This window comes from Squalius cephalus (assembly GCF_949319135.1).
Source record: "Squalius cephalus genome assembly, chromosome: 11".
Taxonomy (NCBI): domain Eukaryota; kingdom Metazoa; phylum Chordata; class Actinopteri; order Cypriniformes; family Leuciscidae; genus Squalius; species Squalius cephalus.
In genome coordinates, this window is record NC_137132.1 from 5,363,454 (window position 1) to 5,387,496 (window position 24,043).

At 36.7% G+C, this 24,043-nt stretch overlaps 2 protein-coding genes across 4 annotated transcripts; both read left to right on the top strand.

Annotated features, from left to right (window-relative positions):
* The first annotated feature begins 1,888 nt into the window (after window positions 1-1,888).
* On the top strand, window positions 1,889-3,997 carry LOC307167495 (uncharacterized protein). Its single transcript, XM_079886648.1, has 2 exons — window positions 1,889-2,137; window positions 2,447-3,997. The coding sequence occupies exons 1-2, from the start codon at window positions 2,053-2,055 to the stop codon at window positions 3,379-3,381; spliced, it is 1,020 nt and encodes a 339-aa protein (XP_079742774.1). The 5' UTR covers window positions 1,889-2,052; the 3' UTR covers window positions 3,382-3,997.
* A 1,752-nt stretch (window positions 3,998-5,749) lies between these two features.
* LOC307167492 (uncharacterized protein) lies at window positions 5,750-23,444 on the top strand (the record flags this gene model as incomplete). 3 transcript variants are annotated; one of them, XM_079886642.1, is made up of 3 exons in its annotated part: window positions 5,750-5,854; window positions 9,041-9,289; window positions 21,916-23,444. In XM_079886642.1, 2 exons carry the CDS (start codon window positions 9,205-9,207, stop codon window positions 22,923-22,925), a joined length of 1,095 nt encoding a protein of 364 aa, XP_079742768.1. In that variant the 3' UTR covers window positions 22,926-23,444. The 3 variants fall into 3 exon arrangements, with proteins under 3 accessions (XP_079742768.1, XP_079742770.1, XP_079742769.1); XM_079886644.1 differs by lacking the exon at window positions 21,916-23,444 and adding an exon at window positions 9,589-11,342; XM_079886643.1 differs by lacking the exons at window positions 5,750-5,854; window positions 9,041-9,289 and adding an exon at window positions 16,699-16,783.
* Window positions 23,445-24,043: the final 599 nt, after the last annotated feature.

The following is a 24,043-nucleotide window of genomic DNA, read 5'->3' on the forward strand; positions in this document are numbered from 1 at the left end:
TTCCCTGTGAATTGTGGTCATTTTTTTTTTGGGGGGGGGGGGGGGTAGTAAGACACAAGTATGTGTGTGTGCTGGTAAAAGCAAACATTGAGGAGTATTTCTCTCTGCCCCTTGTCGCCACCAGTGCAGATGGGAGCTCAGGCTTGTTCTTTCTCACTGTTCCAAGTATGGCCAGTTTCCTTTGAGAAGCTCCTGGCCAAGGGCATAAGATGTGAAATAATTGTCGCATGTTATGGTGTGCCCTTGGAGACCTGCTGACATGTCGAGGACAAACAGGTTTTGCTCTCGCTGCCCATCAGTCGGCTTGCCAGTGTAGATCTGCATATTGTATGCATAACCGGTCCTTGAATAACATGCTGCCCAAATTTTATCCCATATCTGGCTGGTTTCCTCGGCATGTACTGTTTTAAGCTACAGCGTCCTCTAAAAGGCACCAGGCACACATCAATTGTGACATCTCGGCCTGGGTTGTACATAAGAAGCAGATGTTCGACCCATTTGTCCCAGTCCCAGACATCTCTTATTGCAGCCAGTTTGTCCTCTCTCCAACGGGCAGGTCTTGTGTCTCTGTTGTCAAACCTGATGACCCTTGTTAAGATTTTGAAAGCACGCAGAGACATTGTTGCACTGTTTCTGCATTCCACAAGCTCATTGTGGCCTCGTTGTGGGAACGATACACACCTGCCAGCAAGAGCAGACCAATGTAGGCCTGTAAGTCCACCCAGTCCACCTCTTTCCAGGACTTCCCAAACACTCGTTTCCCCTCTAAATTGATCATATCAACCAGTGTCTTTTGAGTTTCCAGAGGAAAAAAAAGCTCAAAAGATGACCTGATGTCATCTACACGTGAACATGCAAATCTTGTTGGCCCAGGGGTCATTTTGATCACATGCTCTGCAGGTGCTCTCCCTTGTGTCCGAGTAGGTAGCTGCTGTCCAGATAATTTCCCCATTTTTTTGACTCATAAGTGACTTTACCAGGATCTTCCCCATCGGTGTCCTCGTAGTCCTGGTCAAACTCTGTATGATCACCTGTTTCAGATGCTTGATCAAAGGATTACTCCAAATCACAGTCTGGCAGGTCTCCTTCATCCTCACTGGATTCCAGTAAAAGATCCATGGTCTCTGCTGCACAAACCTCTTTGTCATTGCGCTGCTTCAGAATGAACTGATGAAATACCTGCCACTGAGGCTTAGGTAGCAAATGCTGCAGACATGTTTGGTTTGGAAGCATCAACAAACCTTGCAGTAGCACTTTGATCTGACTTTGAAGAGCGCGTGTGTGTGTGTGTGTGCGCGTGCGCGTGCACAGGTGGTTAATTGGAACATTAAAAAAAGGTCAGTCATTGGCTCATTCAATTCTTTGTTTTTGTATGTGTGAGTGACTCAAATTTGAAGGAAAAAAAACTGTTATAGGCTCATTGAATGCTTTGTTTGAGAGTGTGTGTGTGTGTGTGTGTGTGTGTGTGTGTGTGTGTGTGTGTGAGTGTGAGCCACATTGAAAATATTGTACAGGATCACCCCTTCATTTGTGTGTATGCATGATATGCATTTTGTTGGATCTATTGATTTTTATTTGACAAAAAAAAAATGCTCTGAATTACTGTTTTTCCCATTCATTCCAATTGGTGCCCATTTTTGTCCACAAAGGTGAGATTAGTAATTTTTTTAGTAGAGAAAGTAATTTTTTTCATAAAATCTGAATTGGCACCAAATAATTCATACTGGAGATAATCCTTACAAGTGCTCATATTGTGACAAGAGTTTCACTCTATATATATTATAATGTACAACCTGGTCAAAACACGATTTATAACAGCAAATATATTCACTAAACTATCAAGTAATTAATTTAGTTAATTATAAATTCAATAACTTTCCAATTCCAGATCTGGTTCTGTGGACGTCAGTATCACACAGTGATCACAGTTCACACCTGCAGTGAAGCCCCTCCCACAACAATTCACCAATAAATACTGGGAATATTCCCATCATCCTACAAGAGAAGGACAAACTCCAGGAGTAGCAGCTGAAATCTGTGTGACTGTTAAAGATGGAGTTTATTAAAGAGGAGATTGAAGACATGAGTGATCCAGAACCATCCAGAATAAAACATGAAGATACTGAGGAACAAATAGGTTGGTGTCCATTCTTGATTCTTCATTGTTGACTGCTTTGGTAGATGTGAAATAATAAGTAGTTTAATGATGATAAATGATTTAGAAATTCAACTAATTGATCCTAATCTTGTATATAGCAGTGTGTCAAATACATTTACATTATTCAAATTAATAAGAATGATATAACAAACCTTCAACATCAAAGATCTGATACTTTATACTCACACAGACAGAAACATATTCTCTTGTTTTCTGCTTGTTTACTTGAAATTTCCTTGAAATTATCCTCCTTAAACTGATTATAACTATTTGATATGTTCATTCTAGGTCAGATGGAAGTAACAGAGCTAAAAGAAGAACTGAATGAAGTAAAGAAGCACTGTGACTTCAAAACTCAAGGAACAAAAGCCAAAAAGCTGCACTCCTGCTCGCAGTGTGGAAAGAGTTTCAGTCAAAAAGGAAACCTTAAGACACACATGAGAATTCACACTGGAGAGAAACCGTATCCATGCACTCAGTGTGGAAAGAGTTTCATATCTTCATCCTTACTCAAAATTCATCTGCTCGTTCACTCTGGAGAAAAACCATTTAACTGTGATCAGTGTGGTAAAGAGTTTATTTTGTCATCACAACTAAAACGACACCTGAAAGTTCATTCAGATGAGAGGCCTTATGTGTGTTCTCTCTGTGGAAAGAGTTTTTCATGGCTGGAAAGTTGTAAAAAGCACCAGAAAACGCATGATGAAGTGAGAGATCATGTGTGTCGTCACTGTGGGAAGAGTTTTATATCAACTGGCCAACTGAAACTGCACCAAAGAATTCATACTGGAGAAAAGCCTTACAAGTGCTCATATTGTGACAAGAGTTTCACTCATTCTGGAAACCTGAAATCACACGAGCGAGTTCATACTGGACAGAAGCCTTACCACTGTAATCAGTGTGGAAAAGATTTTATTTCACCATCATATCTCAAAAAACACCTAACTGTTCATACAGGTGTTAAGCCTCACTTGTGTTCTCTCTGTGGAAAGAGTTTTTCACGGCTGGACAGTTTTAAAGTGCACCAGAAAACGCATAATGAAGTGAGAGATCATGTGTGTTGTGTCTGTGGAAAGAGCTTTACTAGAGCTGGCCATCTGAAACGGCACCAAAGAATTCATACTGGAGAAAGACCTTACAAGTGCTCATATTGTGACAAGAGTTTCACTCAGTCTGGAACCCTGAAATCACACGAGCGAGTTCATACTGGAGAGAAGCCGTAATACTGTACTCAGTGTGAGAAGAGTTTTAGACGTTCATCAGGCCTTCACACTCACATGAAAAACTGTTGCAAGTGATCGACAAATTAGTTCTATATCAAATACATTCAGGTAAATTCCGCAAGATAAAATATTGAGATTGTCTTTTGTTTATTTGTTAAAATGAATGGAAGACTAGAAAGATTTAAGAGTTGAAGCTTCAAAAGTGTAAAAAAAAAAAAAAAAAATTGTCCAAAACCTGTCTTGAATTAGATATATTCATGTCATACTTATTTACTAAGTTTACTATATTGTCTTCTGATAGTACATACAGTTATGAGAAATAAACAGAAAAAAACATCTTGTCTTCACAAAAAGTGTTTAACTGAGATTGTTTAAACTGAAAACAAGTCTAATATGTGTTTGTGGAAAGAGTTTTTCATTGCTGGACTCTAAACAGCAGAAAATACAGACCATGAGAGAAATCATGTGTGTTTTGAGCCGGACTCTCTATTGGTCTAGACTGACTCTGTCCTGCTGTTTTCCTGAATATCAGCTTATTTGTAAATGTGACATTACGCAACTGCTCTGTGGCCAAGTTAACTTGGTAACTTAAAATTTTAGACAAATAAAATTTGTCAACAAAAAGATAGATTTTGTTTATAATGATTGACTACTAGCAGCCATATTATAGCAAAGTGTTATTTCTAATTAGTTAATCTTACTTTAAAAAGCAGGCAAATCGATTTCCAACTGTTAAAAGTATTTTAGAATGTGCAGAGAAGCAGAAAGGCAGGGAATATTTAGTAGGTTTTTTAAAAGAAACCGGATTGGACAAGAGAATATAGTGTAAAGGGAATTTAGTAGAGTAGGGGGCAGTAATGCAGCAAATTGGATGCAACCTGCCGTAAAACCCCAAAGAAGAAGAAGAACTTACTTTCCCTGACTATTGCCTTACTACCCTTTTAAAGGGATACTCCACTTTAAAATGAAAATTCTGTCATCATATACTCACCCTCATGTTGTTTCAATCCTTTATGAGTTTCTTTCTTCTGCTGAACAGAAAGGAAGATATTTAGAAGAATGTCAGTAACCAGACAGTTTCTGGTCTCATTGACTTCCATAGTAGGAAAAAATATACTATGGAAGTCAATGAGACCAGAAACTGCCTGGTTACTGATATTCTTCTAAATATCTTCCTTTCTGTTCAGCAGAAGAAAGAAATGCATAAAGGATTGAAACAACATGAGGGTGAGTATATGATGACAGAATTTTCATTTTAAAGGGGTCATATAATGGTACATGCACTTTTACAAGTTGATTGTACTGAAATGTGTGTTGGCAGTGCCTGTACACAACCATCATAAAATGATAAAAATCCATCCAGTGTTTTTTTTTAAATCTTCTTATATGTTTCCTTTCCTCCCATATCAAATCAAGCTGCACGCCCCTCCCACGATGGTTGATTGACAGCAGCGTTTCAACACAGACCCGCCCTCGCGCCCTCGTGAGCGAGCTGTCAATCATAGCCCGCGCCGACCGGCGCGTTCATTGTTGATAGCTGGAGCACTGTCTATGAGCAGAATGGCATCTAAGCGATTGTGGTGTTCTGTTCTTGGGTGTAATAACGAACACAGCATCATGTTGATGTTCCTAAATCCGTAGGCCTATAGCTGAAGTGGCTGAGTTTGTTTTCGAAGGGAATATTCCCCACGATCAACGTCAATGCTTTCATGTTTGCGCGAATCATTTCACTGCTTCACAAATGAGGTCAGTAAAAAGCTGGTTATTTGCTAAGAAGCTGCTCCTGAAAAAAGGATCGGTACCAACTATTCGTTTTCCTGCTGCACCTCCAGAAGAAGAAGTGAGTGTAACGTTTTATTAACCTTTATATTAATATTTATATTAATCTTTGCAAGTCGCTTGCTGCACGCTTCAGTATGAATGCGGCTGTTTACACTCAGGGTACATTACGCCATGTTTTCTATGTATGACGTTGTCAATATAATTCATAATCCCATGTTTATAATGAACAACGCGTTATGGTTATTGTGTTACAAGCGGTGTATGCACAGAACAGAGGGGCGGGGTGAGCAAAGCTCATTATCATTTAAAGACACATGCACTTAAACGGCGTGCTGAAAACAGCTGTTTTTGACCAGGTAAAATTTGTGTTTTCTTACAATACTAATGAGAATTTTTAATTAAAGTATATTACAAACTTTTAATTTAGACCCAAAAGAATCATATTAGCTTGTACAAAAATTACATTATATGACCCCTTTAAAGTGGAGTATCCCTTTAATACAGTGGTATAACATGCGGCCCCTTTAAGAAACATGACGACATCGCGCACTGCGCCTGCGCAGAAGAGAGAAGCGAGAGAGACGAGCTGAAACTTTAACCAGTTGAGGCTAAATATGTCACAGTTAACGATCGTGAATGAAGGACAAATGTGGAATATTTTCTTCGGATGCCGTATATTTCCAGTCTGCAGGTGAGAGATGTTACTAGATTACAGAGTTTAACATTAACCGGCTCCAGAGTAAAAGCCCTCATATCGTGAATAAGGTTTGTTTGCACTGGAATCACACGAGCGAGTTCATACTGGAGAGAAGCCGCACTAATGTGGAGAGAGTTTTAGACTTTCAAGCTCTGTAGTGAATCATAGAAAGAAGCGTTATACATTCATCCAGTGAGTTTGTTTATAGGTACTTTATTGGTGTGACAAATATTACATACATTTGTTACATACATAATATTTGTACATTTGTATTGTCAAAGTAATGGCACCCTTTCTCTAGAGCTGTATTCTGGATTAATTGAGAATCATGATGTTTTGTTTAAAATAGAAACCACTATTCTAAATACACAATTAAACCAAATAACATGTCATTTACTAGAGGCTCTGACAAAAAGCCAATTGTTGCAAAACAGTCTTTTTATTTATAGACTAAATATTTAAATATTTCTTTAATTATTTTTCAAAATCGTTTTGAATGAATTATTCAATGACTCACTCACTTGTTCCACTACTGGATGTATGAGTATTTTTTGAACGAATCTCATATGAATTAACTAGGCTATTTTTAAGGATTGATGAGAATTGGGCATGACAACAACAAAAAAACATGCAACTGAAAATTAGCAAATTAAGATTCTAACAAACAAAATTAGAGAGCCATAACGTTTAACTGAGCTGCTAAAAAGCATCTTTATCTCATTCAATAGTCCCTGTTTTCAGCTCATTCATTATAGTAATGTCTGAGATCTGTAAATTGGCACATCAAGCACGTCATTAGTGTCAGACAAACTACAGGATCATCACTTTATGTGATAATCGCCTATCAGTGTGTTTTTAATATCTTACCCTTCAGGTTAAAGTACATGACTAAAAATACTATTAAAGGCTACAGAAACCACACCTGCAAACTCTCTTTCTGACACTGAAATAGATCATTCCTGTGATTAGTGCAGATCTGAGGAGTTTTTATTTGAATGTATATCTGAAGGGAAATGACTGTCTTCATAAAAGTTTCAATGACGTCTTCTTTTATCTTTCCTCAGTAATGCCTAATAAAGTAGTGTTTATAAGCGCAGCGCTGCTTGTGCACTACAAGACTACATCACGTAGTGTATATGCGTACACTCTATAGGTGTGTGTGAGAGATATACTACGGTATTAAACAAGCTAGGAAAACGCATAGACTGTATAAAACAAGAGTAAACGTTATAATCGCTAACATGGCAGACTACATCAGTGACAAAAGTACATTGGTACACAATCATAGTTTTTGTTTACATGATTTATTAATGACTCAGCATCATCTATTTTAAAGAGGAAGTAATCACTTCATCCGATGTTTAAAATTAACAAAATAACATTGACTTACTGGAGCTCCACAACTACTCAAAAACTTTTGTTATCTCCCTCCGAGCTGTGTGTGTGTGACGGTGGTGAGGTAAAAGGGGAGCTAGCAGTGGACCAAAGCACTGTGAGGCAAGGAAGAGGGGACTCAACATGTTTAAAACGTTTTTTTGTTGTTGCCCCGTTTGCATTTGTATTGTTTTACTACTTACACAACTATTTTAAACGGTTAGTTTACCCAAAAATGAAAATGATGTCATTAATGACTCACCCTCATCTAGGGGTGTGACGGTTAGCATATAACCGTGAGACCGACGGTTATAGTTGAACACCGTCATTACAACTCTATAACCGCCAAAACCGTGTTATTAAAATATTTTTTACAAACATTTTTTATCATAGAGAATGTTTAAATACTAATTAAAAACAATTGTTAACAGTCTGTGTTATTAATGGTCTACGTCGTTTCACCGGTATTTGATTCTTTGCCAAGCGACCGCCAATCATTTGAGATAGAAATAAAAGCTATGATATAGTGATGTGCCATCATTATGAGATTTATTAAACAAATGAAAAACATTTGCAATAATAAACATTAGCAATGAACATTTGCAATCGGGAGACATGGTTTTTTACCACTTAATGAAGTTTTGTTTTGTAAATCATCAGACATGATTTTTACCACTTCATTAAGTTTTGCTTTGTAGAAAGCATTTCTTTAAAGCGAATTTCGTTTTGTACAAATTGTATCTTAATTTTAGTACATGTTTCATCAACCAATTGCATGTATTTAATAAATAAAAAGCAATATAGGAGACAATATAACCGTGACATTGAGGCTCTGATGCGCCGCGTTCACTTGCATTGCATTGTGAAGTTGAACTAGAGCGCATCTCATCGTAAATGAATGAAACTCAGCGTAGGCCTATGCCTCATACATTAGCATTAAATATCTTTGCTGCATCCTTTCTAGAACAGACAAGGGCTTTCTTGTGGCTCGCATCAGCAGAGCATTGCATCATCCATAGACCGCAAAACAGTCAGCGGATGGCGGGTGCAGCTTTGAAATCTGGTCAAAAAACGTTGGTGCGGATGATGAGTTTTGTGATGCGGTTGCGGATGAACTAATACCCCCATCCGCGTATCTCTATTGATAACAACATTGAACACTACACAAATATTAATTTTATTCAAACTAAGTTGTCCTGTAACAGACGAACGTCACGAATGTCGCAAACGCAGCGTGCGTCTGTAAACGCACGCTGCGTTTATATGTAAAAGAAATATATGTAATAAAATATCTCCCTTTGCTTTGAACTTTGAGCGCTGTAACTTTGCAGATGTTGTTTATGCTCAAACAGCAACATTACACACTAACTAAAGTTAGAAAAGTAAAATCATATTCCTATGGGTTCGTGCTTTCCTTCCTGCAAGATGGGTTGGAGCGAAGGCTGTCTCCCTCCACCCTCAAAGTGTTTGTTGCCTTGATTGCCGCTAGGGTTGTATACCGACATGTACAATTATCATATCGTGAACATTTGCTTATCCACGGTTTTGGGGGAAAAAATTTAATCAGATCTCACCTGAGCATATGTAAATTTCGTAGGATTTTTTTTTTTAACAATATAAAACATTTTAGCCGGGGAAGTTTCTGAAATTTGGTTGTTTTGACATGGATGACCCTGTACATCTGTTTTATATGATGATAATAATATACAACTTTGTCAAAACACTATTTCTAACATCAAATATGTTCACTCAACTATTAAGTACTTAATTTAGTTAAGTATAAATCCATTAACTTTCCAATTCCAGATCTGGTCCTGTGGGCGTCAGTATCACACAGTGATCACAGTTCACACCTGCAGTGAAGCCCCTCCCACAACAATTCACCAATAAATACTGGGAATATTCCCATCATCCTACAAGAGAAGGACAAACTCCAGGAGTAGCAGCTGAAATCTGTGTGACTGTTAAAGATGGAGTTTATTAAAGAGGAGATTGAAGACATGAGAGATCCAGAACCATCCAGAATAAAACATGAAGATACTGAGGAACAAATAGGTTGGTGTCCATTCTTGATTCTTCATTGTTGACTGCTTTGGTGACTGAAATAATAAGTAGTATATTGATGAGAAATGATGTAGAAATTCATCTAAATTATCCTAATCTTAGCAGTGTGTCATACATTTTAATTATTCAAATTAATGAGAATTATATAACAAACCTTCAACATCAAAGATCTGATACTTTATTCTCACACAGACAGAAACCTATTCTCTTGTTTTCTGCTTGTTCACTTGAATTTTCCTTGAAATTATCCTCCTTAAACTGATTATATCTACTTGCTGTGTTCATTCTAGATCAGATGGAAGTACCAGAGCTAAAAGAAGAACTGTATGAAGACTTTAAGCACTGTGACCTCAAAACTCAAGAAACAAAAGTCAAAAAGCTGCACTCCTGCTTTCAGTGTGGAAAGAGTTTCAATCAAAAAGGAAACCTTAAGACACACATGAGAATTCACACTGGAGAGAAACCGTATACATGCACTCAGTGTGGAAAGAGTTACACATCTTCATCCTTACTCAAAATTCATCTGCGTATTCACTCTGGAGAAAAACCATTTAACTGTGATCAGTGTGGTAAAGAGTTTATTTTGTCATCACGTCTAAAAACACACCTCAAAGTTCATTCAGACGAGAGACCTTATGTGTGTTCTCTCTGTGGAAAGAGTTTTTCAAGACTGAACAGTTTTAAACAGCACCAGAAAACACATAATGAAGTGAGAGATCATGTGTGTTGTGACTGTGGGAAGAGTTATACTAAATCTAGTCATCTGAAACTGCACCAAAGAATTCATACTGGAGAGAAGCCGTATCACTGTACTCAGTGTGGAAAAGATTTTATTTCACCATCATATCTAAAAAAACACCTAACTGTTCATACAGTTGTTAAGCCTCTGTTGTGTTCTCTCTGTGGAAAGAGTTTTAGTAGAGCTGACAATCTGAAACATCACCAAAGAATTCATACTGGAGAAAAACCTTACAAGTGCTCATATTGTGACAAGAGTTTCACTCAGTCTGGACAGCTGAAATCACACGAGCGAGTTCATACTGGAGAGAAGCCGTATGACTGTACTCAGTGTGAGAAGAGTTTTAGACATTTATCAAGCCTTCTCATTCACATGAAAAACTGTTGCAAGTGATCAACATTAGTTATTATATCAAATACATTCAGGTAAATTCTGCAAGATAAAATATTGAGATTGTCTTTTTTTTTTTTTTTTTTATTAATGAAAGATTTAAATGGGTGGTATAATGCTCTTTTCACAAGATGTAAAATAAGTCTTTGATGTCTCCAGAGTGTGTATGTGAAGTCTTAGCTCAAATTATCCCACAGATATTTTTATATAGCATGTTAAAATTGTCACTTTTTGAGGGTGAGCAAAAACGCACCATTTTGTGACTGTCCCTTTAAATGCAAATGAGCTGCTGCTCCCGGCACAGAGAGCGGAGCTTCAAGAGCTTGTGTCCTTTTACCTCACACACACATGCACTAAAAATTCCAAAAAAATTTAAACTTTTATGTTCAAACCGGAGTCAGACAATGATGGAGAGACTCAGGAAGAAGTGACAACATGTAGAAGCAACAGGACATTTTTGAATGGTTAGTTGATGAATTTATCTATCTTATGTGTAGTTATCTTCTAGTCATTGATTAGCATATTCTGTCTTGATAATCTATAAATCGTGTACAGGGGGCGGGGTTTATGTAAATTTGAGGGTTCATGATGACACTAACCCGGGAGGAATGTTGTGTAGTCTCTACCAGTCATTTGTTGTAGTCCTTAAAAAGTGATTTCTGTAAAATAAAACATCACCCTTTGCTTTGAACTTTAAACGTTGTAACTTTGTAGATGTTGTTTATGCTCAAACAGCAACATTACACACTAACTGAAGTTAGAAAAGTGAAATCATATTCAACCATCATGTCATACTTATTTTCTAAGCTAACTATATTGTCATCTGATAGTAGCCTACATGCGTTTATGAAAAAAACAAACAAAAAAAACCATCTTGTCTTGACAAAAAGCGTTTAACTGTGATTGTTTAAACTGAAAAAAAAAAAAAAAAAGTTTAATATGTGTTTGTGGAAAGAGTTATTCACTGCTGGTCTCAGATATTTAAGATATTTGGGTAACAAATATGTAATTTTCCTCTGTTTTTATATTTATATGAGGAACAACTCAAGCATCATACAACCAAGCAACAAAAAATCAAGAGTGCTATTTTGCTGAATATCAGCTTGATTGTAAATGTGACATTACGCAACTGCTCCGTAACCAAGTTATTAATGGGTAACTTACAATTTTAGACAAACAAAGTTTGTCAACAAAAAAGATAGATTTTGATTGACTAGTTACAGCCATAGAATTATAGCAACGTGTTCAAAATGTTATTTCTAATTAGATAACCTTACTTTAAAAAGCAGGGAAATCGATAGCCTTACTTTCCCTGACTGACTTACTAAATTAACTAACCCTTTGAATACAATGGTATAACATGCGGCCCCTTTAAGAAACATGATGACATCGCGCTCTGCGCCTGCGCAGAAGAGAGACAAGATGAGCTGTAACTTTCACCAGTTGAGGCTGCAAGTGATGCTGTTAACGATCGTGAATGAAGTACAAATGTGGAATATTTTCTCTGGATGCCGTATATTTCCAGTCTGCAGGTGAGAGATGTTCCGATTATAGAGTTTAACATTCACCAGCTCCAGAGTAAGCCCTCATATCGTGAATCACACGATTTAGTTCATAGGCTACTGGTTTCAAGAGTTTCAATCGGTTAAAGCACCTAAAATCACATGAGCGACTTCATACTGGAGAGAACTGTACTCACACTCTATTTAGTGTGAGAAGAGCTTCAGAGATGCAGCCGGTTTAAAAAGTCATCTGCGCGTTCACTCTGGAGAAAAACATTTTAACTGGGTTTAGTTATCAGGATTTAGTTCTGTTTTGATTGTTCACCTTCTGTTTGCATCTTCAGTTGACACAGCTTTCCCATGTGGTTTCATCTCATTCACCTGTGGCTCGTTAATTAGCTCAATTAGTTCCTCATTTGGTCTTGATATAAATACTCAAGTTATTCCTGACTTGATTTTTAGTTGTTTGATCCCTAGAGTGAAGGTATGTGTTCACCTTGAGAACTTCCTCTTTGTTTCCAAACGCAATGACTTAAGTTTTGTCTTTGTTTAACTGAAGAAAGTTTTGGCACATCCAACTGTTGACTTCATAAATACATTGGCTCAGTGGGACTGTAATCATTAGGCGATAGGGCTAAGTAGAGCTGTGTGTCGTCTGCATAGCTGTGGTAAATAGAATACATATTTTTATTCTTAAATATGCAAGTGAATGTGTTTTGTCATTTAAGAAACCTTTATAATGATCATGATTCATGTTAGTTGATTTATAACGCACAATGGGCACCATGTTAGTACAAACCGCAGTTCAGATAATTGTATCTGTCAGATTTAGGCCTACAACACGTCAATTCATCCACTTCTACCGAAATACATTAAGGTAAGTGGCTGGTGAAGTGTGAGAGGAACAGAGTAAATTTTATAGTTACCTACATAATGTGTATAAACACGTCATCAATTTATAATTTAAAGGATTGTTATTGCCGCTTCCATAGACATCGGTGTGTATTTTACAAACTTTAAATGTTGTTTTGCTAGTACTTATGTGTATTTAAATGTCTGAAACCTAAAACCTTATGTGGTTGAAAACACTGAATAGTTGTGATATAAACTCAGCTCGGCGCCAGCCAACGCGCGAACGCAAATTTGAATTTCGAAGTTGATGATCACGCTATCTGAACGTTCTAATAACACCAGTGTGAACGATTCGTACGTGTCAAACGGTTAACTAGTAGGGGTGTAACGGTACGCAAAAATCACGGTTCGGTACGTACCTTGGTTTTAAAGTCACGGTTCGGTACGTACCTTGGTTTTAAAGTCACGGTTCGGTTCATTTTCGGTACAGTAAGGGAAAGAAATGCAAACATTAAACTGCAGGTTGTTTATTACTATAAACTTTTTTTTTTTTAACAATTTGTTTACCTTTTTTTAAACACTTTTTAATAATAAAAAAAAAAAAAAAAAAAAAAAAATATAAATATATATATATATATATATATATATATATATATATATATATATATATATATATATATATATATATATATATATGTATATATATATAAAATAAAAAAAGAATAATAAATAAAATACTGCTGCAAAGTTCTCCACTAAATAAAATACTCTCAGTCTCAAACCAATATCACATAGTAAAATATAATGAAAAATATAAATAAATAACTATGATTACAGTGCAGCATTACCAATCCCAGCTTGTAGGCCTGCTCATATTTAAAAAAAAAATATATATATATATAACTTTTCCAAAGTGTAAAGGGTGGCTCTTCAAGCTCCGGCTTGTCCATACTGTCTATGGGCTTGTCTCATAGACTGTAAAAAAAGGCTTGTCTGCATTGGCCATGACGCTAGCTAGCGAGAGGCTGGGCTAAAGCGTGCCGTGTATGTTGTTGTAGCTCATTTTTTTGTACATTTGGAGTGCTGTCAATACAGAGAACAACGACAAAAATCGGTGTTGCCTACACCGAGTTATTCTATTTTTAAAATTTGCACCCTGTTGACTTCAATGGGGCAAGTTTTAAACCTGCTTTTAGCCTCTTAACATCCTTGATGTGTCATTACAAGTGCACAGGTCATGTGAGTGATTCCTTCAGAGTGAACACGAGTGAATCTGACTGCAGAAGATGTGAAAGATATGTATAAAAATTATGTTATTTAAGCCAGCGCAAATACCTGTGTTTACATCCTGTTTTCGGTTGAAGTCCAAAGTAGTCGATTGCCGAGTTCATGCGCATAGGTTTAGTTGCCTATGATCACGCGCGTGAACTCGGCAATCGACTACTTTGGACTTCAACCGAAAACAGGATGTAAACACAGGTATGTGCGCTGGCTTAAATAACATCATTTTTATACATATCTTTCACATCTTCTGCAGTCAGATTCACCGTGTTCACTCTGAAGGAATCACTCACATGACCTGTGCACTTGTAATGACACATCAAGGATGTTAAGAGGCTAAAAGCAGGTTTAAAACTTGCCCCATTGAAGTAAACAGGGTGCAAATTTTAAAAATAGAATAACTCTGTGTAGGCAACACCGATTTTTGTCGCTGTTCTCTGTATTGACAGCACTCCAAATTTACAAAAAAATTAGCTCAATGTTAAAATTGACCGGAGTTCTCCTTTAAGGGCCCACATCAACCTAGCCCATAATCACTCATTTGTGATTTGCGCCCCTCCCATAAAAAATGAAAATGCAATATTATTCTGCTTTAATCGCCCCTATCTTCAGTTGAGATGTTCAGAACTGCACCATATTTCATGTGTATGATTAACTTGACATCCTCTGGGGGTATGCTAAGTTTCGTAGAATTTCATCCATGGGGGGGTATAAAATAAATTCATTTATGTGCACATTTAGTGAGGTACACTCATCGGCCTGTAGATGGTGGTGTTGAGCGAAGGGTTGCTGGTTTAGGATGACACTGTCACACACACACATGCAGGAATACAAACAAACGCAAGCATGCACACACACTGACATCCACACGCACAGACACACACCCATACACACACATACAAATCCACATGCACAGACACACACACACAAACACACGCGCACACACATGTACGCACGCATACATACACGCACAGACACACACACACACACACACACACACACACACACACACACACACACAGACAGACATAGAACGACACCTGGCCAGAAAAAAATACCACAACAAAACATTCATATCCATTGTCAATACCACATCTGTAACCGGACCCTTCACACAGCATGCCATTGGTGACCATTGGATAACAGTCATATACAAATGTCAATAAAAACAAATGTTGTGTAACTTGTTTAAATGTCTCATACATATAATGTTTTGTCTCAAACAGACGAATGATGATGTCATTTTGTTTGTTAACTGTTGATTAAACCTTACTTTGTTAATATTATTTATTTGTTCTTCCCTTTTATTATACAACAGTTTCAGCATTATGGATGTGACAGTTGGACTTATGTTGGTAGATACAATGCCTTAAACATAGATAAAATTAGTATCAGTGAATTAATTTACATAACTTTTAATGTAACCTCTGTCCTCTGATTCTTGAAAAATCCTCACATTTCATATAATATTTTACATCCTATGAATACATTTTATCAGCGTTATGGACATAACATGAAATACACACACTTTACAAGTGTCCTACAAACTCTGTGAATTATTAAACAAACTGCCGATGTAGCGTGAAAAAGACTTGCTTGAACACAATAAGTGTGTTTTTGAAACTCATTTTTGTAATACATTATGTAGGGAAAACCACTGTTATGGATGTGACGTTTTCACATTATGGATGTTAAGTGTCTAAACTAATGACTTTTGATATAAAACTTCAATAGTAATGGCAAATAATTACAAAACTCTAAATTATCCATGATCCACAGGAATACTCCAGACAGTCTTTTAAAATATACAACTTATATACATAAACACGCAATACAGCCAAATTGCTCCACGTCATTTATTTTTGTGGAAAGCCAGTGCAGGCCTGAGCGGCGGTCATATTTTGTACCGCCATGCGGTACATCTAGTTTCAAACCACATTAAAATATCCTATATTTCTAAAAGTTGTATTATCTTCACAATTTAAATCCAATGAAAGTAATTCAGTGTAAATTCAGTTGTTTCTTTTCTTGTGCACCAATAAATACTGGAAATATTCAAATAATTTCAGTGTATTTTTGATAGAGATATTTTGATAAGTATCCACTGTTTGAAAAGTTATACCCAAATTTGGTTTTTGACCAAAATTCAACAATTTGAACATTGGGACCTACTAATCTTTGTGTGTATGCAAAATAATAATTTGCCATCTTTCTAATGTCATTTTTACCCACCTCTACACAAAGTGGATAAGTCAGTAAATATAAATCCATCACATTTATGTTTGTCTTTCTTCAGAAAAAAAATATGAACAATATAAAAAAATTTAGTCAAGGAAGTTTCTAAAATTTGGTTTATGTGATGATGATAATATACAACCTTGTCAAAACACGATTTATAACAGCAAATATATTCACTTAACTATCAAGTAATTAATTTAGTTAATTATAAATTCAATAACTTTCAGATTCCAGATCTGGTCCTGTGGGCGTCAGTATCACACAGTGATCACAGTTCACACCTGCAGTGAAGCCCCTCCCACAACAATTCACCAATAAATACTGGGAATATTCCCATCATCCTACAAGAGAAGGACAAACTCCAGGAGTAGCAGCTGAAATCTGTGTGACTGTTAAAGATGGAGTTTATTAAAGAGGAGATTGAAGACATGACTGATCCAGAACCATCCAGAATAAAAGATGAAGATACTGAGGAACAAATAGGTTGGTGTCCATTCTTGATTCTTCATTGTTGTATGCTTTGGTGGCTGTGAAATAATAAGTAGTAGGGGAGAGCCGGGATGATTGAAATGCAGGATGGATGAAACACTGAGATTTCCTTGAAAACCACTCACGTCATGTACGTACATCATGTACGTCAAATTTCGTTAGCACGTATATGGAAGTAAATAATGCCAAATGTTTTTGAAACAAAAAAGCGAGTTGAATTACACTACATGAAAAAAAATAGGCATAGCATTAACCATGCTTGGATTTCAATGCATTGTATTTTCAGGGCTTGCATTTTTATGGGCTGAAAATCAACATTTTGAACATTATATATATCAACATATATATTTAAGCTGTGAATATTTCAATAAAAAACATTTCAAACACATTTTCATTATTAAAAATTCATTTCACTTCCAAAATATTCAAACTGTTTAAAAATACAACTTATAATATTCAACAGGCATTTTTCGGTCCATTTTATTTTGCTTTGCAAATTCAGTGGTTCAAATTCGACAATAAATTCAACATTGACATCCAGAAACTGCAGGAAAAGCAGTAGATTACCGAGCATACTCTCCATTCGTCAACACGCGCTTTTGCACCCCCTGCTGGTTAGGTCGACTAACAGCAGATGGAGAGTATGCTCGGCAATCTACTGCTTTTCCTGCAGCTCCTGGATGTCAATGTTGAATTTACTGTCGAATTTGAACCACTGAATTTTTGGAAGCAAATTTGCAAAATACAATGCATTAAAATGCAAGCATGGTTAATGCAACGCCTATTTTATTTTTTTTCCAAGTAGTGCAATTCAACTCGCTTTTTTGTTTCAAAAACATTTGCCATTATTTTACTTCCATACACATACAGCACGCAATGCCTGCCATACCCGCGAAAACATTTCTTCTTTATATCGTGCCGTTTTGGAGTTAAAGCCGCAAAGCTGTTTTTGAGTGCGGTAAGTGAATTCTTTCGTACGGTAATTTTTTTTGACCGCGCATCCTGCCCATTAAACCTGGTCATAGCCTATACTGTTCATAGATTCATATACTGTTTCTAGACTTGTTTCTTTTAAAGGGGGGGTGAAATGCTCATTTTCACTCAATCTCCTGTTAATCTTGAGTACCTATAGAGTAATATTGCATCCTTCATATCTCCAAAAAGTCTTTTGTTTTATTAAATTTTTAACAGAAAGATAGACTGTACCGAGTCTTTCCGGAAAAAAACGAGCGGCTGGGGGCGGGCCCTGTGGGCGAAGCTTAGCTGTGCTAACGCGCCAAGCTAGTGACAACACACAGAGACATTTGTTCAACAAACAGTTTTACTCACCGTCCGGTTCCAACGCACGACCGCGAACCTTTATCATTGCGACTGCTCGATCCTTAAGCATTAGACGATCTGCAAATCCGTCGATATGGGCTTTGTTTATAAAACAATCATCGTCGAAATGCAGGGAACAAACAGTCTAACAGTTAGCCTACACAACTCCGTTTATGCTCAGGAAAACAAACTCCATCCACGGGTTCCTTAACGCTGGGTTCTTTGGGAATCTGTGCAGGGTTGTCTTGCCCTGGCAACCAAAAACACTTCTTTGGTGACATTGACTTCCCAAAAGCCGGGCAGGGCGCTTTGATGGCGAACTGCTTTCACTCTCTTGCTCTAGTCTACGAGTGCGCGCGCGGCCGCGATCTTACCGGAGAAGTGCCCTTAGGACCCATATAAGGAAATTCCGCCCTATCTTACGTAAGACAGAGCCATACTCGAAAAAAACTTTCCGAAACTTGTGACAAACCGGAAGGAGTATTTTTGGAACAAAAATACTCCTTCAAACGTACAACTTAGTTTTTGAAACTTTGTCCATGTTTAGCATGGGAATCCAACTCTTTACCAGTGTAAAAAACTCAGTATGCATGAAATAGCATTTCACCCCCCCTTTAATGCAAATTAATTTTCAATTACGCAACACATGCTATCTCTGTAATAATCATCAATTGTCCAATCTTCAATAAATTTAATTTATCGTCTTCTGGTTGACCTCGTTTTCTTCATAATAACAGGCTATTCAACTAGCAAACACTCAATATGACTCTGGGAAGAAATGTAAGAAAATTAATTGTAAACGGATAGGTCTGTCTTCGTCAAAATAGCCCATTAGAAAGATTACAAAATGCACATAGGCTTATCGCATATTGTTTATTGGGCGACAGGACAAAAATGGATAATATGAACCTTTAAATTAAAATAAATTACAAAATATGTTTGTAATAATATGTACATAAGTTACTTGTCAGGTATTGTTCACAAAAATAAGCATTAGATGAATAGTTGCCGTTTAAACTGTTATGTTTCATCCGTCCCACCCCTGTGTTGATTGAAACAAAGCACAACTACCATTCAAAGTCAAATTTTACTTAAATCATTCTATATTTGTACCAAATAACACATGATACTAAGAGAACACTGTTAATCACAAAAAATAAAAAATAAATCTGTCTGTAACCTTATCTTAGAAAACAACATTTATCTGAAAAGTGTTTCAACTGTCCCGGCTCTCCTTTATATTGAGTATAAATGATTTAGAAATTCATCTAAATTATCCTAATCTTGTATATAGCAGTGTGTCAAATACATTTTAATTATTAAAATTAATGAGAATTATATAACAAACCTTCAACATCAAAGATCTGGGCCCGGTTCCCCAAAACGTTCTTATGGCTAAGTAGTTCATAACCTATTCCTTAACCTCTCTCTTAACGTTATGGCACGATTCCCGACACGTTCGTACGCTAAGTATATCTTCTGTAAGTCACACTTTCATAAGGTTGGTCTGGACCACTCTTAGCTTTACCTTATCACTGTTGACCGTCTATACGAATATAATTCTGAAGTTTTAATACACCCAGACAGTGTTCAATTAGGCTAATTCAAGTGTTTTCATGCAAAGAATAAAATTGTCATTACACTGATTGTTGTTAGATTTTTAATTATATTATTATACAATATTATTCATTTAATTAAAAAGCGCTTTTAAAGGCCAGTGAAAGCATAGGCTACTGTCAGTTAAGTCCTATTCGGACGCTAATATTGTTTCTCATGGGCTCGTCCGGTATTTTAAACATTTACATGGGTAAATCAGTGATTTTAATGCCGTCCGAATCCATAATATCAGTGTTTTTTTCTCACCCAACCCGCGTAAAAATCCCTGGCCAAATTAGTACCTACTGTTTTTTGACAAACAGGTCGTGTGGGAATTTAGTTGCCGTCTGAATCCACATCTCTGAGTTTACAAGAAGAGATTCAAAATCCACTGTTTAAATCCTTTTTGATCACTGCCGAGCACCTTACGTAAGATGTACACTTTTATTACTGAAATGCTGGAAAGTATTTCCAAGAACAATATTTCATCACAGCTCCACCTCAGCGAACAAAAATGGGAAAGAGAAGAAAGCATGTAAAAATTTGAAATGGTTATGGCAGCAATATATGATCCAATTTAAAAATATGTAGGCTAGGCTATTATAGGCTATTATAGTTTGGATTATTTTTTATAATATCCCATGAGTCCTAATAAATGCAATTTCAACTATTTCTGAAGTGCTTCTTTTATAAAGAACACCGCTTTCTCACATAAACAGCCCCTGCACGAGAGAATAATTGATTCTCAAGCCATCGATATCAACGGATTCAGCGGCATCGCCACGGACAGCACCGGGTAACGTCGCACGTAAGAAGGTATATCTTAAAGGTCCCGTTCTTCGTGATCCCATGTTTCAAACTTTAGTTAGTGTGTAATGTTGTTGTTAGAGGATAAATAATATCTGTAAAATTATAAAGCTCAAAGTTCAATGCCAAGCGAGATATTTTATTTAACAGAAGTCGCCTACAAAAAACGGCTGGATTGGACTACATCCCTCTACTTCCTCCTTTAATGACGTCATTAAAACCGTGTTTTGACTAACCTCCACCCACAGGAATACAGGCGTATTGATGGCGAAATGTCAACAGACGTTGATGTTTATCTATAATCGGATACCGCAAAAGTTTAATTCGAAGTTGTTAGTTTGCTCTGTCCATTTCACCACGGACTGTTTTTCTAACCTGGGATAATATCAAGCAGGTTTCATGAGATTACTATCTCAGCGTTTCATACTGACGAAGGGGACAATTTCAACTATATTCCAGCAAGCGGTAAGTAGTGATTTACTATGGAAGTAGCGATCACTCTTCACATCGTTTCTCTTAGTAGGATGAAAATAATCTTACTTAAACTGTGATTAATATACAGAAAGCGATCAAAGAACAATCCCTTTCCAATCGCTCAAGCTATCAATCACACAGCGCGAGTTTACCTGGACACTTGCCAAAACTCGTTATGAAATCAATGACGCTGTTACACTGCACAACGAAGCTCTGACTATTTATATGCCTCATGTTTGCATTGGTGAAATCATTAGTGAGTGCAGAAACTGCGTTGCAATGATAAGATCTTTCACGCGATCAACAGACTGTCATCTGCTCAATGCTCATCACTGCAACCTTTTATGTGATGGGATTAGATCTAAATACTTAAAAAACTTCTCACGATTCGTTAATCCCGATAGCTGTAATAGTAAAAACGTATAATAGCTGTAATAGTAAAAGTTTTCCAGATAGTTCCACATGTAATGCCAGATATTTCATATGCAAGCATGTCAGCCAATCACAGCAGAGGGCGTTTAAGCTGAAGTCTCACAGCAGACACGCCCCTTCAAACAGAGCGTTCAAATCAGGTGATGAAATCAGGCTAGGAAAAATGCCTTTTATTTCTAAATTATAAAACAATTTGATCTAAAAAACATACTAACATTATAAGGGCACCCCAGGAAACATTATAAAATAATAAAATAATCCATGGAATGGGACCTTTAAGCGGCTTCCTAAGGTATGGTTCGGGGAACATGCCTAGAAATGGTATACCTTCAGTTAAGTTATACCTTAAGAGTCTTTGTAGCGCGCTAAGAGTGAGCGTTATCGGGGAACCGGGCCCTGATACTTTATACTCACACAGACAGAAACCTATTCTCTTGAATTTTCCTTGAAATGATCCTCCTTAAACTGATTATAACTATTTGATATGTTCATTCTAGATCAGCTGGAAGTAACAGAGCTAAAAGAAGAACTGAATGAAGTAAAGAAACACTGTGACTTCAAAACTCAAGGAACAAAAGCCAAAAAGCTGCACTCCTGCTCACAGTGTGGAAAGAGTTTCAATCAAAAAGGATCCCTTAACAAACACATGAGTATTCACACTGGAGAGAAACCGTATCCATGCACTCAGTGTGGAAAGAGTTTTGCATATTCATCCTTACTCAAGTACCATCTGCGTATTCACTCTGGAGAAAAACCATTTAACTGTGATCAGTGTGGTAAAGAGTTTGTTTTGTCATCACGTCTAAAAGAACACCTGAAAGTTCATTCAGATGAGAGGCCTTATGTGTGTTCTCTCTGTGGAAAGAGTTTTTCACGGCTGGACTGTTTTAAACAGCACCAGAAAACACATAATGAAGTGAGAGATCATGTGTGTTGTGACTGTGGGAAGAGTTATACTAAATCTAGTCATCTGAAACGGCACCAAATAATTCATACTGGAGAAAGGCCTTACAAGTGCTCCTATTGTGACAAGAGTTTCACTCAGTCTGCAAACCTGAAATCACACGAGGGACTTCATACTGGAGAGAAGCCGTACCACTGTACTCAATGTGGAAAAGATTTTATTTCATCGTCAAAACTAAAAGATCACCTAAAAGTTCATTCAGATGAGAAGCCTTATGTGTGTTCTCTCTGTGGAAAGATTTTTTCAAGGCTGGATCATTTTAAACAGCACCACAAAACACACAATGAAGTGAGATATCATGTGTGCTGTGACTGTGGAAAGAGCTTTACTAGAGCTGGTGATCTGAAACAGCACCAAAGAATTCATACTGGAGAAAAACCTTACAAGTGCTCATATTGTGACAAGAGTTTCACTCAGTCTGGAACCCTGAAATCACATGAGCGAGTTCATTCTGGAGAGAAGCCGTACGACTGTACTCAGTGTGAGAAGAGTTTTAGACGTTTATCAGGCCTTCACACTCACATGAAAAACTGTTGCAAGTGATCAACATTCAGTTCTAAATCAAATACATTCAGGTAAATTCTGCAAGATAAAATATTGAGACTGTATTTTTTTTTATACTAGAAATATTTAAGAATTGAAGCTTCAAAAGTTTTTTTTTTTTTGTTTTTTTGCAAAATCTGTCTATCTTGAATTAGACATATTAATGTCATACTTAATTACCAAGTTTACTATATTGTCTTCTGATAGTACATGCAGTTATGAGAAATAAACGTAAAAAAAAACATCTTGTCTTGACAAAAAGTGTTTAACTGAGATTGTTTAAACTGAAAACAAGTCTAATATGTGTTTGTGAAAAGAGTTTTTCACTGCTGGACTCTAAATAGCAGAAAATACAGACCATGAGAGAAATCATGTGTGTTTTGAGCCGGACTCTCTATTGGTCTAGACTGACTCTGTCCTGCTGTTTTCCCATATATCAGCTTGATTGTAAATGTGACATTACGCAACTGCTCCTTGACCAAGTTAACTTGGTAACTTTAAATTTTAGACAAATAAAGTTTGTCAACAAAAATATCTATCTTTTTGTTGATAATGATTGACTAGTAGCAGCCATAAATATTATAGCAAAGTGTTATTTCTAATTAGTTAACCTTACTTTAAAAAGCAGGCAAATCGATTTCCAACTGTTAAAAGTATTTTAGAATGTGCAGAGAAACAGAAAGGCAGGGAATATTTAGTAGTTTTTTTAAAAGAAACCGAATTGGACAAGAGAATATAGTGTAAAGGGAATTTAGTAGAGTAGCCAGGTGGCAGTAATGCAACACATTGGATGCAAGCTGTCGTAAAACCCCAAAGAAGAACAAGAAGCCTTACTTTCCTTGACTGTTGCCTTACTACCCTTTGAATACAATGGTATAATAGAGCATCACAGTCCCGCCCACAGCCGGTGCCGGAAGTAAAAATTCAATACAATTTCTCCATTGACAGTTGGGGTATAAGCCATAAAAACGTAACCATACATGGTAGACTTAAAACCAGCTACGGCAGTACTAAGCGATTGTATATGCTCATATAACCGCCAAAAGTTCATGGGGCACTAACCTTGTTTTGAGATAAATGCCTTTTATTCGCGATGTCTTGGAGAAGTACTTCATTAC

Bases quoted from the DNA above. Each gene is read 5' to 3' on its own strand.
- LOC307167495 (XM_079886648.1), top strand. From the start codon at position 2,053: ATGGAGTTTATTAAAGAGGAGATTGAAGACATGAGTGATCCAGAACCA. The intron at 2,138-2,446 runs GTTGGTGTCCAT...TGTTCATTCTAG, and splicing joins AGATACTGAGGAACAAATAG to GTCAGATGGAAGTAACAGAG.